At 49.7% G+C, this 15,829-nt stretch overlaps 1 protein-coding gene and 1 long non-coding RNA gene across 2 annotated transcripts; one reads left to right on the top strand and one right to left on the bottom strand.

Moving 5' to 3' along the window:
• Nucleotides 1-981: 981 nt before the first annotated feature.
• On the bottom strand, nucleotides 982-10,460 carry ASF1B (anti-silencing function 1B histone chaperone). Its single transcript, XM_004277422.4, has 4 exons — nucleotides 10,010-10,460; nucleotides 4,702-4,817; nucleotides 2,589-2,765; nucleotides 982-2,207 (listed from the first exon to the last, which is right to left on the bottom strand). Exons 1-4 carry the CDS (start codon nucleotides 10,116-10,118, stop codon nucleotides 2,001-2,003), a joined length of 609 nt encoding a protein of 202 aa, XP_004277470.1. The 5' UTR covers nucleotides 10,119-10,460; the 3' UTR covers nucleotides 982-2,000.
• Nucleotides 10,461-10,635: 175 nt separating this feature from the next.
• Nucleotides 10,636-14,962, top strand: LOC125963819 (uncharacterized). Its single transcript, XR_007476234.1, has 2 exons — nucleotides 10,636-11,804; nucleotides 14,261-14,962. It is a non-coding gene; the product is annotated as an uncharacterized LOC125963819 (long non-coding RNA).
• The last annotated feature ends 867 nt before the right edge of the window (nucleotides 14,963-15,829 follow it).

The raw sequence follows: 15,829 nt of genomic DNA, 5'->3' as shown, positions 1-15,829 counted from the left end.
ACAGATGAGGAATCTGGGGCACAGACAGACTGAGGATTCCCTCTGTCTGGGCAATGCAAAAGGAACCTCTTCTCCTGGAGCAGAGGAGTGCAAGATAACCCCTTTTTTCAGGGTGCCCTTTAAATACAGCCTGAGGACGGTCTGTTTCCCATTGCCACATGTCTGACATTCAGGGCCAGATCATCCTACGCTGGGGTGGAGGTGGGGGGCTGTCTTGTGCACTATAGGGTGTTCAGCAGTATCTCCAGTCCCTCTACCAACGGCACGCCAGTAGAACTTCCCTCTCTTCCGGCAGTTGTGACAACTAAAACCATCTCTAGACATTGTTGAATGTGCCCTGCGGGGCAAAACTGCCCCCAGCTGAGAACCACCGAAGTAGAGGAAGGCCCAAACAGGAAGTGACACGATGGGCAGGAGACTGGATGAGCCAGCTCTCCTTGGCTTGGGGAGGCTAGCTCGTCTCAGGTCTACAAGCCAACTCACTGCTCTGCCTCTGGACTTGTATACAACCTGCACCCCACCCAGCAGCTGTCTGGACCTATGTTCCTAAGTCCACCACAGTCTCAGGGAGGGAAGAGTCTATGTTTTTCTGTGAATTGTGGGGAAATGGCTCATCAGCCAAACCACTCCACCTGGGGCTGTGGAGTTACAAAGTAAGGCTAAGTAAAATTTACTAAAAGTGTTGCTGTGTGTATCCTTGGAGCACAATGTTAACTAATTTCTGTGGGTCAAGGTCAAAGTCTGAAAAATCACTGGTTATGCTCTATCTACAGAACAGCTGGGTTGCTTAAGTTTTGACAAAGAAAAACCCCTCCCTGGACCTCAGTCTGGAATACAACTATAACAAGCAAGACTAGAGTAAGAAGCTGAGCAAGCGGACAAGGAGCAGTCAACCTACTGGCTGGGGAAGGAGGCTGCCCGGTCATGAGGAGAGATGGACAAAACTGCCTCAGTCTACCCAAGACAAAAGCAGAAACAGTCTAGATGAAGTGCTTTTTATTTGTAGACCAACCAAACATATTTAATATAAAAACCTTTCAACAGACAAACTACCATCACAACAGCATCCATGTAGCAGCGAGGGGATGTGGGCAAGGGTGGGGAGCGTGGTGGAGGGGGGAAGGTTTTCAGGGTCCCTCCTGCTTCTCTTGTCTGCACTGTGGCCTCTGAGAGCATGAGGTCTTAGCAGAGGGCAGATCAAGGCAGCCAGAAGCAGAGGGGCCCTGATACCGATATTGAGACAGAGCACAAAAGGCCCCTCCAACATACCATCTTCCCACAAGGGCAGCCTCCAGGGAGAGCCAGATCCAGCTGGGAGGCAGCAGGAAGGTGGCTGCGACTGAGGGGAGCATCAACCATCTTTTCTCAGCATCCTGCTGATCACCCTTCTGGGAACAGAGTTTTCCAGAGGGCTACTGGATTGAAAAGACCTAAAAATCATCCTAGGAGAAGGACAGAAATTGTGTCCGAGTCCACCTTCTACCAAGGCTCCTGGCCTGTGACTCCAGAAAGCTGGGTGGGTCTGCTCAGATGTTTGGGAAGGAAAATGAATGACAGAGCCTTTGGCCCAACAGGGCTGAAGCCTTGCCAGGCATAGACCAAGAAATCCTCAAGGCAGGCCAGGGAGGTCTGTGGGAAGAGCTTTGGGTCAACAGTACTATTGGAGTGCAGTGACACAGTGGCCCGCAGGTGGAGTTTATAATGTGTGTGGAAGCGAGAAAGGACACGAGAGAGAAAGAATTAAGAACTGAAGTACCTGCTTCTTTCAGGCCTGGGCAGTAGAGGTGAGATGATCCTCTGGGCCGGGGCTGGGAGAGAGAGACCTGAACCCCTTCCTTCCTTGGTGCCAAGTTTGACTGGCCTGGATATAGTTGATGGCCCCAAAGTCCTCCACGTGGCCTCCCTGAGACTCTCTGGTAGGCCCGGCTGCCCCCTCCAGATGTGCCAGGAGACTGGCCCGCAGTCCCAACTGGGCCCAGGTAGGGCCTACAGTCCCACAGTTAGATGCAGTCCATGGAGTTCTCAGGGAGGAGCCCAGGGATACAGCCAGGGAGACCTAAGCCCTTGATGGGAGTGCAGCTGAGGGGGAAGCCACAGCCCAGGGCTGGGTCGTGGTTCTCTATGGCCTCCAGCCTGTCTGTGTTGTTGTCCCAGTTGATGTGGAAGCGGGTCACCCGGGGGTTTGAGGTCAAGATGTTCCGCTGGAGCTGGGGCAGGAAAAGGAACGTAAACCCTCGTTAGCATGCCCTCGCGTTACTCCCACACAGCAGGGCGCTCTGAGATCCCGCCCCACGCCCAGGAAGACCAGACCTTGTTTATTCCATCCCCACCAACAATATGTGGAGAACTCCAGGGAATGCCTGTGCACCATGATTTAGGGCCGGGGCCTATCTAATCTTGATTCTGTGAGGCAAAATTCTGAGAAACAAAGACCTTTCTCTTTCCTGTTCTAGCCCGGCGCTCCAAGAGCTGAGCACTACTTGAAAACCTTAAGAAGTGACCTTGGCTCCCAATTCCAACGACTCAACTACCCCCAGGTGCCAAGGAGCCAGCCTGTCTGAAGCAGGAAGCGTGGAGAAAGGACCCACCTGAGAGAAGTCTGGCTTTTGGGGTGGGTTCTCCCGCAGCTCAGGGTTAGGGTACTCATTGTTGACGTAGTAGCCCACTCGGATGAACTCCTGTCCGTGGTAGGTGCAGGTGATGAGGACCACAGTCACACCCACGGCGTCCGTCTCAGGGATGAGGGATGGGTTGGGGGCATCGGCCTAGGGGAAACACAGGCCGGGCCTTAGAGCGCTGATTGCCAGTCACACCTTGACCGGTAATACGATTCTCAAGCAACGTATATTTACTGAGCCAAAAGTATGGGTCTCTGCCCTCAGGGGTTTTCAATCCAGCGGTGAAGACAGAATCAACCACACGAATGCCTGTAAAGTGCCGAGTGTGACAGGTACCATCAAGGAGAAGTATACGGTGCTCAGGAGTGTAGTAAGCAAGGGGGAGAGCGGTATAAAATGAGGCTGAAGAGGTGAGCAGGTGGGTACCAGTCAGTTAAGGGCTTGGGAAAGATCGAGAATGTTTAGCAGGAGACAAGTGTGGCATCACTCCTGCCGTCTGAAAAGATGACCCTGGAGGCCAGTGGAGCTGTGATAGGAAGAGGGCTAAGTGGGAGCAGGGAGACTAGGCAGGAGGCTACAGAGGTCATCCTGGAGAGAGGACAGTGGCTTAGATCAGGCCGTAGAGAAGAAGAGAGAGTGGACAGATGTGGGGTGTGTTTTTAAGGACGGGATCGGCTATATGACTGGTGCAAAATGAGACCAACACAAATGAAAACACAAGGGACTTCCCTGGTGGTTAAGAATCCGCCTGCCAGTGCCGGGGACACGGGTTTGAGCCCTGGTCCGGGAAGACCCCACGTGCTGTGGAGCAACTAAGCCCATGCACCACAACTACTGAGCCCATGCTCCGCAACAAGAGAAGCCACCGCAATGAGAAGCCCGTGCGCTGCAACGAAGAGTAGCCCCCGCTCGCCACAACTAGAGAAAGCCTGCACGCAGTAACGAAGACCCAACATAGGCAAAAAAAAAAAGCAACAAACAAACAAATGCAAACACGAGGCCTCGTGTTCAAAAATTAGTAAGTTTCAGCCAGTGACAGCAGAACATCATACCAAGAGTGGGGCCCAGTGTGACTGCATGGGTCGCATGCCTAGGAAGCCGGTCCTGGCTGTGGGGTAGGTTAGGTGGATTGGATATGGGTGGGTGAGGGCTTAGGTGATGGGATGAGGCTGCTTAGATTGGGGCGAGAATAGCCAAGATCAGGTAAGTGAATGGATTTGAGCAGAGGCTCTCAAACTTTAGTGTGCCTAAGAATCACATGAAACCTGCACTTCTGACAGCCCCTGTGATGCTGGATTAGAGAGCTACTGAGCAGCTACAGTGGATCCTCATTATTCAGGCATTCCGTACTTGCCAATTCTACTACTTGCTACAATGTATTTGTAACCCCCAAATCAATATTCAGGGGCTTTCACGGTCATTTAAGGACATGCACAGAGCAGGGGTGGGTAGAACCAGGCAGTCTCAGACTGTAAACACGTGTCTTTTCTGCGGTCTCAGGGCCACAGTTTCTGCATTTTTGTTGGTGATTTTGCTGTTTAAAAGGGCCCCAAAGCATAGTGCTGAGTGCTGCCCTGTTTCTAAAAGCAAGAAGGGATGTGCTTCATAGAGAAAACGTGTTAGACAAGCTTTGTTCAGGCATGAGTTATAGTGATGTGGGCCATGCGGTCAATGTGAATATCAACAATACAAAATAAGTCGTCTTTAAACAGAAAAACATGAAACAAGATTATGTATTGACTGGTTGATAAAAATGTGACTCGCAGGAAAATAACGCTGTATTTCCTCTAGGGGCAATGATTTAGTATTCACTAATTCACTAATTCAGTGTCTGCAGTAACTTTACAGAACATAACTCCCGTGAGTAATAAGAATCAACTGTAAATCAGTGGCTCATGGTAACAGTTATGACACAGCGGTGGAGGAGAGGGAGGTGTCCGAAATACCTTTGAGAGAGGTCAGACAGTGCTTGAGAGCAGAGCTAGGATTTGAACCTGAACTTTGACCAATGAACCATTCTGTGTGCTTTTGGGTAGAAGAGGATATTTCTAGGTGTCAAGGCCGAAGGCCTCATCTTTCTTACCTGAAAGACGAACATGTGTCTCCCTGCTGGGACAGGGCCGACCAGCACTGAGTCTAAGATTTGATCAAACTCCTCACTCTCGGCTGAGCCAACGTAAATGATCTTCCATTCCAGGTCTGCAAGGATACAGGGTGTTAAGAACTGAAACGGCTTGACAGCAAGAAGGCTGGGAAAGGGCCTTCTCATGTTAGTTTTGGATAGGTCCTTAATATATTGATAGGTTTTTATTCTCAAGGACACCTGACACCCACTGGGCACTAAGTGCCAGGCACTGTGGTCCCGATCACTGGGGCAGGCGCGAAGCTCTATTTCCGGTGGGGAAATTTCTCCTGTGGGCCTAGCTTTGCCAGGCGACCTTGACTCGGCACCTCCGGGGAAACTTGGGCCTCTCAGAGCCTGAGGGTGAACCGTATGGCAGAGGTTGAATTAAGAGCCACGTGACAGAGGCGTGGAGGCGTGCTGAGGAGGGAACAGCAGGGAGTTGGGCCATTTGAGGGCCCTGCCCACTGGGTGCCAGGATAGGAAGCAGCATCCTCTTTCACACACAGGGACCAGCGCCACTGAACTGAGTAGATCCCTCGACAACTGGGGCAGGGCAGCAGACTGCAATCCAGTAGGACAGCCAGCCGGCAGGAGGGGAAGATAAGGTCGCTGGGGGAGCCAGCCAGTCCCCAGGTCCTCCAGATCCAGCACCAAGTCATGCCTGCTCTCAGACATTAGGGCAACAGCGACTCAGTCAACAAATATGGCATCATACGGCCACCCTCTGAACCCCAATTTTCTTGCATCCCATCCAGTCGGGGACTCACATTCCTGGGTATGTTCCGGCAAGATAAAAGGGAAAGTGCTCAATGAGACCCTGCCCGTCCATCGCAGGAAATTCCCAGTGACTGCGGCCTCTTGCAGGAGGTCCAAGTGTATCAGGGGCAAGGTCATGCTACTACATGGAAATTTGGCAGGAGACCTGAAACTTATTTTAGGTTCTTTGAAATTACACAACCTATGGCTCCAGCAGCCGGGGAAAGTTTCACAAGCTGTGATTTTCGCAGGAAGCAAACTGTCTTAGAAGCTGCCCTGTTCCTTGGTCTAGTGTCCCACAAGAGCACCCAACTTTGGAAGCACGGCAATGCCCGGCCATGACTAGGGAGGTTTGTCACCAGGGCTCCGTGCCCTTTCTCGATACACTGGCCTCCTGTCCTTCTGCAACTGACACCCAGGCCTTCTACTCAGGGACCCTAACAGATCTGTAGGAGGTGGTGGCCATTGGGCTCACTGGGGTTCAGTCAAACTCCAGTCTCTTAGTATTTGCAGGGAGGAGTTAAGTTTACTAATTTATTTTTATTACAAGTAGTGGCACAACCAGAAATAACGTTTTTGGATGAAAAGAAAACAAGCTAGCTCTGTTCTCACCTTCCTAACATGGCTTTATCATTTGATATCTTTCCTTCTGGCCTTTTTTCCCATCACCAGGGGAGTCACACATGTGTGCATTAACTAATGTGCTGCAGGGGGAGACAAAAAAGAGATTTTAATAGAGCAGGCCGGGGTGTATGCCGTGGGCTCTCAGCGTTCAATACTGTCGGCAAGGGAGTTCCCTGGTGTCCTAGTGGTTAGGATTCTGGGCTTTCACTGCTGTGGCCCGGGTTCAAACCCTGGTTGGGGAACTGAGATGCCACAAGCTGTGTGGTGCAGCCAAAAAAAAAAAAAAAAATACCGTCAGCAAAACCTAAACTAAAATTTTGTTTACCGAGAAAGCACGTTGGCTGACCAGAAGAGAGAAATGCAGGTGGACAAGCAAATGGATCACGATGGCTCCCTCCACACAGGCCAGAAAGAAACCAGAGAATTAACCAAGGACTGCAGAGAAATACTCAAGGGTTAGAGGAGCTGATAAGATCACCTATGGAAGACAGAAGATGACTGAAGTGAGGATCTACAAATCGGAATTGCCTGAAACCTGCTCAAGTGTCTTAAGCAGAAGCATACTGAGGTGACTTCATTTTTGAATGAGATACGGGGCATCAATCACCAACACAACACAAACTGACTTCTCCTGAATATGGGACACGGTCACACACATGTAGTATTGTGTGCCTAACCTTCTGAGTAATTTCACGGGTAAAATGACTACATTACTTTTGTTTTTTCTTCTTGGCCATGCCACATGGCTTGTGGGATTAGTTCCCTGACCAGAGATTGAACCCGGGCCCCCTGCAGTGGAAGTGCAGAGTCCTAACCAGTGGACTACCGGGGAATTCCTTACGTTACATTTTGTCTTTATGCCTTAACTTTATAATCTAACCACTGCACAGGATGGTGCTCTACTATGTATGAAAACAAAACCCAAACCAATGATATGATGAAAGACATGTTAAAAAAAAATATATCATAGTTGAACTAGCTGGGGAATCTGTTTCCTGCCTTAAAAACAACAACAGGACTTCCCTGGTGGCGCAGTGGTTAAGAATCCGTCTGCCTATGCAGGGGACGCAGGTTCAAGACCTGGTCCGGGAAGACCCCACATGCCGTGGAGCAACTAAGCCTGTGCGCCACGACTACTGAGCCTGCGCTCTAGAGCCTGCGAGCCACAACTACTGAAGCCCACGCGCCTAGAGCCTGTGCTCCGCAACAAGAGAAGCCACCTCAGTGAGAAGCCCATGCACCACAACAAAGAGTAGCCCCTGTTCGCAGCAACTAGCGAAAGCCCGGGCACAGCAATGAAGACTCAAGGCAGCCGAAAATAAATAAATAAATTTATAAAAACAACAACTTATCTAGCAGGACTTTTTCTGTTTATCACTTTTCCTTTGTTCGTAATCATACAGATGAACCTTGGCCTGACCTCAGGGTGTTAGATGTGGGTCAGAACACCTGGCTCCAAGACTTATTCAAGAAGTACCTGTTGAATTTCTCAACTAAACAAGGGAAAAACACACCCAATGTACTGAATGTAGACCCATGCCTTGGAAGCATCTGGAAAGATGCTGAGGAGAAAAGAGAGCAAAAAGGGTTCAGAACCCTTGAGAAATGGGTCAGACTGGGGATTGGGCGTTCAGCTCTTCAGTTGCCAGTGTCTGAAGTCACCAGGTAACAAGACTGAGATTCCTCCAGAATCTGAGACTTCTAGAGCCAGGCCCATTCCATCTGTCTGGGAGGCAGGAAACAAATTCTGTCTGCTCTGTGGGAAGAGGCAGAAAGGGAGTTGGCAGGTTAGAGTGAAGGACAGCTCAACAGGTACAACCAAAGAGTCTAGATTTCTAGGCCAGAGTTGGCTTTCCAACTGGAATTTCTCTGAGCAAAAGCTTTATTGTCCAGGCATAAATAATAACAGCACCCCCCTTTCCCTCCTCTGAGTCCTGTTTATGCTCCACTTCTAAAATAGGATGCCTTCTTTCCCAGGTTATAGCAAAGATAAAGAACCCTGGACACAGAACTCAGAGACAAAACCTAGGGTTAATAATTCTACAAACCGGCTGTGTGACCTTGGAGAAGTCATTCCATTTCTTTCTATTAAAAAATAATAACCAGCAGATTGATTTTAGCCTTTCCTGCTCTGATTCTATAAACAGATTAGTAAAGTAACAGAGCAGGAGCTTTGTAGGAATGAAAGTACTAGATAATGACCATGCAACCATTTTTAAATGCAAGAAGCACAAACAGGCTGATTGAAACCCGATCTCCTGCCATCTGGGAACTGTGAATCCCTTAACCTATTAGCTCCTTACATCTCCTCCTGGCTTTAAAATTAAATCTTATTCCACAGGGTCATTCTACACCTTATTTATTTATTTACACCCTGCCTTGTTCCAGAAAGGATTTAACTGGGCTTATTCTACAGTTAGTCACAAGCAGACCCCTTAATTTAAAAAGGAGAGAAACTGGGGAGAGACTGGTCCAATGGCCCAGCCCAAGCACACACACATTGTATCAACCCCAGGCTACTCCACAGGGCTGACATGCAGGCAAACCACCCACCTACCACTGAGAGGTGCTGCTTAGCACACCCTGGCCTCAAAGATCTCCACCTCCTCAGCCGCTGCCTCTTCTCTTAACCACCAAGTGGAGAAGAGATCTAATGGAGTACTTCCCCCTGAAAGTCGTGCCAAGACTCGCTGAAGGACCTCAGATTTTTCGATTTTTATAGACCTTGACTTGAAAGGCCTTTTACTCTTTGTGGCTCCCGTCTTCTCATCTGTGAGATGAGAGCCATGTCCACCTTTGTTACACAGATGAGTAAGTACATCTGTGAAAGCACCTTGGAAAAGATGCACAAAATGTTGTGACCTCCCAGATGATTGTTTGAAGCCAGATACCTTCACGGCTCAGCCTGGAACACCCACCCCGCAAGACTAGGTCAGACCATCAAAAATGTTGGGGGCATTGCTGCAGGAGGTCAGCAGGAGTCTGGCAGGCAAACAGTAGGAACCAGCTAATGCTTGCCTGGCCATGCCACCCCTCAGATTTGAGTATGCTCACTGAAGCCCACAGTCAGAGAGGCAGAAAGAACAGGAGCTGGGGAGATCAGGTTATCCTCAAAGACTGGAGCCAGAAGCCAGGCCATGCCTCCCCGGGTGGAGTAGAGGGTTGGGGCCAGACTAAGGAGGGAAGCCAGGTTCTAGGGTATGTGGTTTGGGGTAGAAAACAAGCAGAAGTAGCTGGGGTTGGGGTTAAGTATCAGCAGGTAGGGGAGGAGATTATGGGGAGACAAATGGGGAGATGGGGACGAGTGAGGTCTTGCCACAGGGCGAAAGGATCTTCACAGGGAAAATGGGGGAGGGGGCTGAGGTTTCCATATGGGAAATTGGGAGGGGGCTGGGGTTTCCGTTGCGGAAATTCGAGGGGCCTGGAGGTTAGGATCGCCACAGGAAAAGAGTGAGGTGGGAGTGTCTCACCACAGGGGAGAGGGGATTGGTGGGGAGGACTGGGTGGCTGCAGTGGCAGTCTACCCGTACAGAAACAGAAGGTGGGGCGTTTCTTGCTATAGGGAAGACGCGGTGGCTCAGTGTCTCTGCAGGTTAAAGAACGGAGGCTGAGAAGGTCTCTACATAGAACACAGGTGCCCAGGAGGAGCGCCACAGTAGAAAGAGGGGAATGATGAGGTCTCCACGGGGGAGAACGGGAGTAACCGTGGGGGTGGGGGTAGGGTAGTCTCCAAGGGCAGGTTGGCACTGGGAGGGGGTTTGGTTCACCGGAGATCTCGGTTGGGGGAGGGGGGGTGTGTTTCACAGGGTTGGCCTCGGGGTTGTCTCCAAGGGGAGGTCGGGGTTGGCCCAGGGGAGAGGGGGTCTCCACACGGGCCCAGCCTCACCGTCTGCTAGGGCCTCATTGCACTCGAAGCTGATCTCGAACCGGAAGGGGCTGTGGAAAGGGCACGGATTCTCCAGCACCGCCACGTTCAACACCGACACCTTAGCCATCGCCTCGTCGGGTCGCAGCCGGGGCCAGAGCTGGGGCCGAGCCCGCGTCTGGGTCCTATCGGGTCAGCGGAGCAGCGTTGCCCGAAGCCGCTCCCGCTCCCTCCCACCGCGATCTAAAGTGCGTATCTCCTCCGCGCGCCTCCTTCAAATAGCAGGTCCCACCCTCCGGCTAATCACAGTCCACGCTCCACGACTGCGCGAGCTCCCTCCCCCTCAGCCAATCCTGGAGCGTCGGTCTGCGCGCCGAGACTCCCGGGACCAATCCGTGGAGCTCCCTCTCCGGGATGAGGGAGGGAGGCGGGACCGTCTCTTAGCTTCTTTGGGTGTCCGCGGAGAACCAATCCCCAGAGTCTCCGACTCGGAAGTCTAGGGAGGGGTGGGCGGGGTCACGGCGCAGGGCCCCTCTTGGCCAATCCTGAGGGTCCCCGCACCAGTGAGGTCAGCGCTTAGCCCCGCCCTTCCGGGAGACGCATCCAGCTGGGGACAGCGCAGCCAGCCTCCGAGCGGTGGCGCGCGGCGCTCGCTTAAGAGGGAAAGAAGGGCGGTGCTCGACCTGCGGTGATTGGCAGGCAGGAGTGGGGCGGGAATAAAGCAGATTCTGTGAGAGGTTATTGGCTGAGATGGCTGCGGGAAGCGGGAGGGGAGAAGAATCGGCCGGGGATTCGTGGGAGTGGAGCGGAAGTCGGCTGCTGGCGCGGTTGAGCCGCGTGTGAAGAGGAAGGAGGAGCGTTTGTACCTTTGGCGTCTGTCAGCTGGTGAGCGTTGCCGGAAGTTTCTCGAAGGGGGCTCCTGGCCCCTCGGGCCCAGCGGCCTGGGAGAACGTTGTGAACGTTTAACTCACCCTTGAGGGGAGACGGTGGGGCCGATACGCGGCGCGCTGAGTCCTGGGGCCGGGAGTCGGGCCTGGTTCGAATCCAGTTCTTACACCCTCGGGAGCCTCTGGGGAGGTTTCATGTGGACAGCGCTGTAAGTGGGAGTTCGAGTCCGGCCTTTGCCAGTCGCTATCCGAGGCCACGTTTCCCTGCCCATTGAACGGGGTCGTGAAAATTGACTTTCCTAACTTATGATTACATAATACGTCTAGAAACTTCTCTCCACACTCCCAGGCGTAGGCCGGACCACCGTGGCCCCCAGCCTGGAAGACTCTAGGGACCTCCGCACTCACTGTGCTTCCACCAGCGGCAACATACCTAATTTTACACTTTTCTCTAGTAACCACGTTAAAAAAAAGTTTTAAAAAGTTAAATTAATTTTAATATACTAAAATTAATATAGCCACAATATCATTTCAACATGTGATCGGTATAAAAAAATACAACAGAGGTATCTTACTTTTTGTTACTTAGTACTAAGGCTTTGAAATCCTGTGTGTTTTACACTTTATACCACATCTGTGATCCGGACCCTGCATTTTCACCGGAAATAGTTTAGGTTTCATAAAATTTACAGTTGAAATGTAGATTCACATACCCAAGCTGTACCCAGCATGCTTAAAAGTTTCCCATGAGCTCAGTCTTCTGTCGGTGTTAAATTGAAATGTTGATTGATGAAAGTTAAGCGACGGGAATGTTCTGTTTCACAGCGGCACTAAGCCACATGCAGGAGCTCGTGATCCCCTGTGGCTTCTGTATTGGACAGTGCAGATCTGAAACAAATTGGATCAGTCACCCCCGCCCCACTTAAAATGTGAGTGGTTTTCTGTTGTTCTCAGTATGAGAATATTGTCTTCAAGACTCTACATGCTTTGTTTACTAACACCCAGCCCCCAACTTCAGTCCAGCCAAACTGACCCTCTTTTAGTTTCGTAAAAATCTGACATGGCAGCCCCACCTCTTCTTCCAGCTCTTGCCATGACTGGTGCCTTCTTGTTATTCAGGTCTTTGCTCAGATGTCCTCTCCTGGGAGAAACCTTTCCAAGGGTCCCCTGGACAGTGTTCAGACTCAGAGTGTAAGCCTGAACAGTACTGTTTCAAGCCACTAGCATTTTTTTTTTTTTTTTTTACTTACTAGATTGCAGGTTTATTATAGAAGGATCTAACTCAGGAAGAACCAGATGAAAGAGATGTAGAGGGCAAGGTATGGGGAAGGGGGGGTTGTGTGTGGAACTTCCACGCTCTCTGAACTTCCATGCTCTTTGAGCGCGCTCTCTCTCCCCATTGTCCACGTGTTCACCAACCCAGAAGCTCTCTGAACCCTGTCCTTTTGGGTTGTTACGGAGGCTCCATTAGGCATGATTGATTAAATCACTGACCACTGGTGATTGAGCTCAATCTCCAGCCCTTCACCCGTCCCAGAGGTGGGGGTGGGTTGAGCAAGCCACTAGCATTTCTTATCCAGCCTCCTCTGTGGCCTCATGATGCTAGGCATTATTATTATTTTTTGTATCTCTATCTCACATTAAGTAAAAAAAAAAAATTTTTTTTTATTATAAATTTGTTTATTTATTTTTGGCTGCATTGGGTCTTCGTTGCTGCATGTGGGCTTTCTCTAGTTGCGGTGAGTGGGAGCTACTCTTCGTTGAGGTGCACGGGCTTCTCATTGCGGTGGTTTCTCTTGTTGCGGAGCACAGGCTCTAGCTACGCAGGCTTCAGTAGTTGTGGCACACAGGCTCAGTAGTTGCGGCTCGCGGGCTCTAGAGTGCAGGCTCAGTAGTTGTGGCACACGGGCTTAGTTGCTTTGCAGCACGTGGGATTTTCTGGGACCAGGGCTCGAGCCCGTGTCCCCTGCATTGGCAGGTGGATTCTCAACCACTGCACCACCAGGGAAGCCCAGATTTTTTTCCCCCATTGAAACGATTTGGCTGCAAGAAAATTCACATTACAATCAGTTATGATTTCTTGGCAGTCACTGGGCATCCTTGGGAATTTTTGTGACTTGAGAAAATCTAATTTTCAAATTATTTCCAAATGTAATTCGATTGTTTATGAATACAAAATTTGATGAATGAAGTTGTTATGATATGTTTTCTAGACATTTAATTAAACATTTATTCATTACAACTTCGTAGTTTTCTTTTTGCATCGTGGAACTTTTTTTCCTTTATTCCCAGCCCCAACCTTTTCATAGCCTCTGAAAAGCTCATCAGCCGTAAGCATTACGTCTGTGGTGCTAATGAAGAAAATGGCCCTGTCTATAATGCCTTCTCCCTACAGCTGGCTGAATAATCTTCAGTTGTAAACCAGATCATGTCATTACCCTGCTTAAAACCTTCAAAGGCTTATCATACTTAGAATGAAACTTACGATCTTTACTTTGGCTTAGGAGGCCCTGCACACTGGCTTAAGCTGACCTCTCAAGCCTCAGCTACCAGTCTCCCTCTTGTGACCACTCTCAAGCCCTGCTGGCTTCATTTCCCGTCTTTCAATACACCAAACTTATTCCTGCTGCAGGGTTTTGCACTTGCTGTTCCTTCTGCCTGGAATGTGCTTCCTTCAGATAATTGGGTGGCTGTCTCATTCTCATCATTTATGGTTCACCTCAAATGTCTCTCCCAAAGAAGCCTTCTTGGACCACCCTAGTTAAAGTAGACCTCCATTAATTACAAAAACCTGCTTTATTTTTTATCTTAGGAGCACTTACCAGAATCTGTAGATTTGTTGATTTTAATTGTGCTTCTTTTTTTTGGCCGCACGGCTTACGGGATCTCAGTTCCGCTATCAGGGATTGGACCTGGGCCAGTGGAAGCGCCGAATGCTAACCACTAGACCACCAGGGAACTCCCTAATTGTGCTTTTTATCTCTCATCATCCCTCAGTAGACTGAAAGCTGGTTGAGGACAGAGATCTCACCTGTCTCACACTGAAGTCTCAGTGTATTGCCAGAGCTTAGCATAGGAAGTCTTAAATAAATTTTTTTTTAAAGTGTAAATCCATATAAAGACTTAGCATAGTACCTGGAATGTGAAGAGTACTCCATAAACACCATAAACATGGACTGTTAGTAGCGCATAGTAATTAGGAGATAAGTCATCATTTTTCTTATGTAGTATTTCAGGTGCGCTCACACTCAAAAACAAGCATAAGAAATGCCATGACAAATATGTTTTTACCCATTACCCAGCTTAAGAAGTAAAACATTAGCGATGCAATTGAAAGGTCTTATATACCCCTGCCTGAAACCTGTTCCTCTCCCCTTTTTTTCAGATGTAACTGCAATCCTGGTTTTGGTGTTTATTTTTCAGTGCATGTTTGTATATCTTTAATACGTGCCTTTAAACTATGTATAGTATCGTATGTCATGTTCTACAACTTTATACAAAAGAGTCAACTATAGCAGGCCTGAGACTGCTCTCCTTAGAAAGGCCTGTTTGCAAGGTTGGCCCTTGGTTGGTGTCTAGGAACTTGGATTTCAGGAGGGTTCACACCATTCCCTAAATAATACAAGGGGCTCATGGTGCCTAAACTGTACAAACAATGTGATTTGGTCGAACACCTGCTTTCCTTCTGGAGTCTGGAAGTTTGGTACTTGACCAGCTGCCCCACCCGCCCCCCACCCTAATACCCTGGGCACTGTATCTCTAAGGAGCTTTCCTGGTGGACAACATTTCACACGTGTTGTCACAGCTCTGCTATAGGAACTAAGCATGTCCTTTGTAACTCCACTGGGAGAGGACTCTTGGAAGCTTGTGCCTGGTTTCCTCCAGACTTCGCCCCATGCACCTTTTCCCTTGGCTGATTTTGCTTTTATCCTTTCACTGTAAGAAATCATACCCTGGGGAATTCCCTGGTGGTCCAGTGGTTAGGTCTCTGAGCTTCCACTTCAGGGGGCACAGGTTCAATCCCTGGTTGGGGAACTAAGATCCCACATGCTGCATGGTGTGGCCAAAAAAAAAAAAAAAAACAAAAGCAAAAAACTAAAACAACAACAACAAAAAAGAAATCATACCCTGAGTAGGCTATATGCTAAATCCTGTGACTCCTCCTAGTGAGTCAGGGATGATCTTGGGGACCCCCAACACAGTATCATACCACATATATCCTGACAGGGCTGGAACTAGGATGAGGAAAGCAAGGGCACAACATTTAAGGAGACACACCCTCCAAGTCACACAAGTGCCATCCTGTACCTGCATGACTCTGAGGGTAAGTGCCTCCTAAAACTTTCATTCTAGACACCTAACTTGCTTCACTCTGGTCCCAGCCCTACCTTCATTTTTTTTTAAAATTAATTAATTAATTAATTGTGGCTGCCTTGGGTCTTCGTTGCTGCGCGCAGGCTTTTTCTCTAGTTGCAGCAGGTGGGGGCTACTCTTCGTTGCAGTGTACGGGCTTCTCATTGCGGTGGCTTACTCTTGTTGCGGAGCATGGGCTCTAGGCATGCAGGCCTTAGTAGTTGCCGCACATGGGCTCTAGAGCACAGGCTCAGTAGTTGTGGTGCACAGGCTTAGTTGCTCTGCGGCATGTGGGATCTTCCCGGACTAGGGATCGAACTCATGTCCCCTGCATTGGCAGGCGGATTCTTAACCACTGCGCCACCAGGGAAGTCCCCCAGCCCTACCTTCTGAAGCTGCTTTTTTGGGGTCAAACATAATGCTTTTTTTAAAAAATAAATTTATTTATTTTTGTCTGTGTTGGGTCTTCGTTGCTGTGCGCAGGCTTTCTCTAGTTGCGGCGAGCGGGGGCTACTATTCGTTGCGGTGCGTGGGCTTCTCACTGCGGTGGCTGCTTTTGTGGAGCACGGGCTCTAGGGTGCGCGGGCTTCAGTAGTTGTGG

Source organism: Orcinus orca, chromosome 3, assembly GCF_937001465.1.
Source record: "Orcinus orca chromosome 3, mOrcOrc1.1, whole genome shotgun sequence".
NCBI classification, from domain to species: Eukaryota; Metazoa; Chordata; class Mammalia; order Artiodactyla; family Delphinidae; genus Orcinus; species Orcinus orca.
This window is presented reverse-complemented; position numbering and strand designations above follow the sequence as displayed.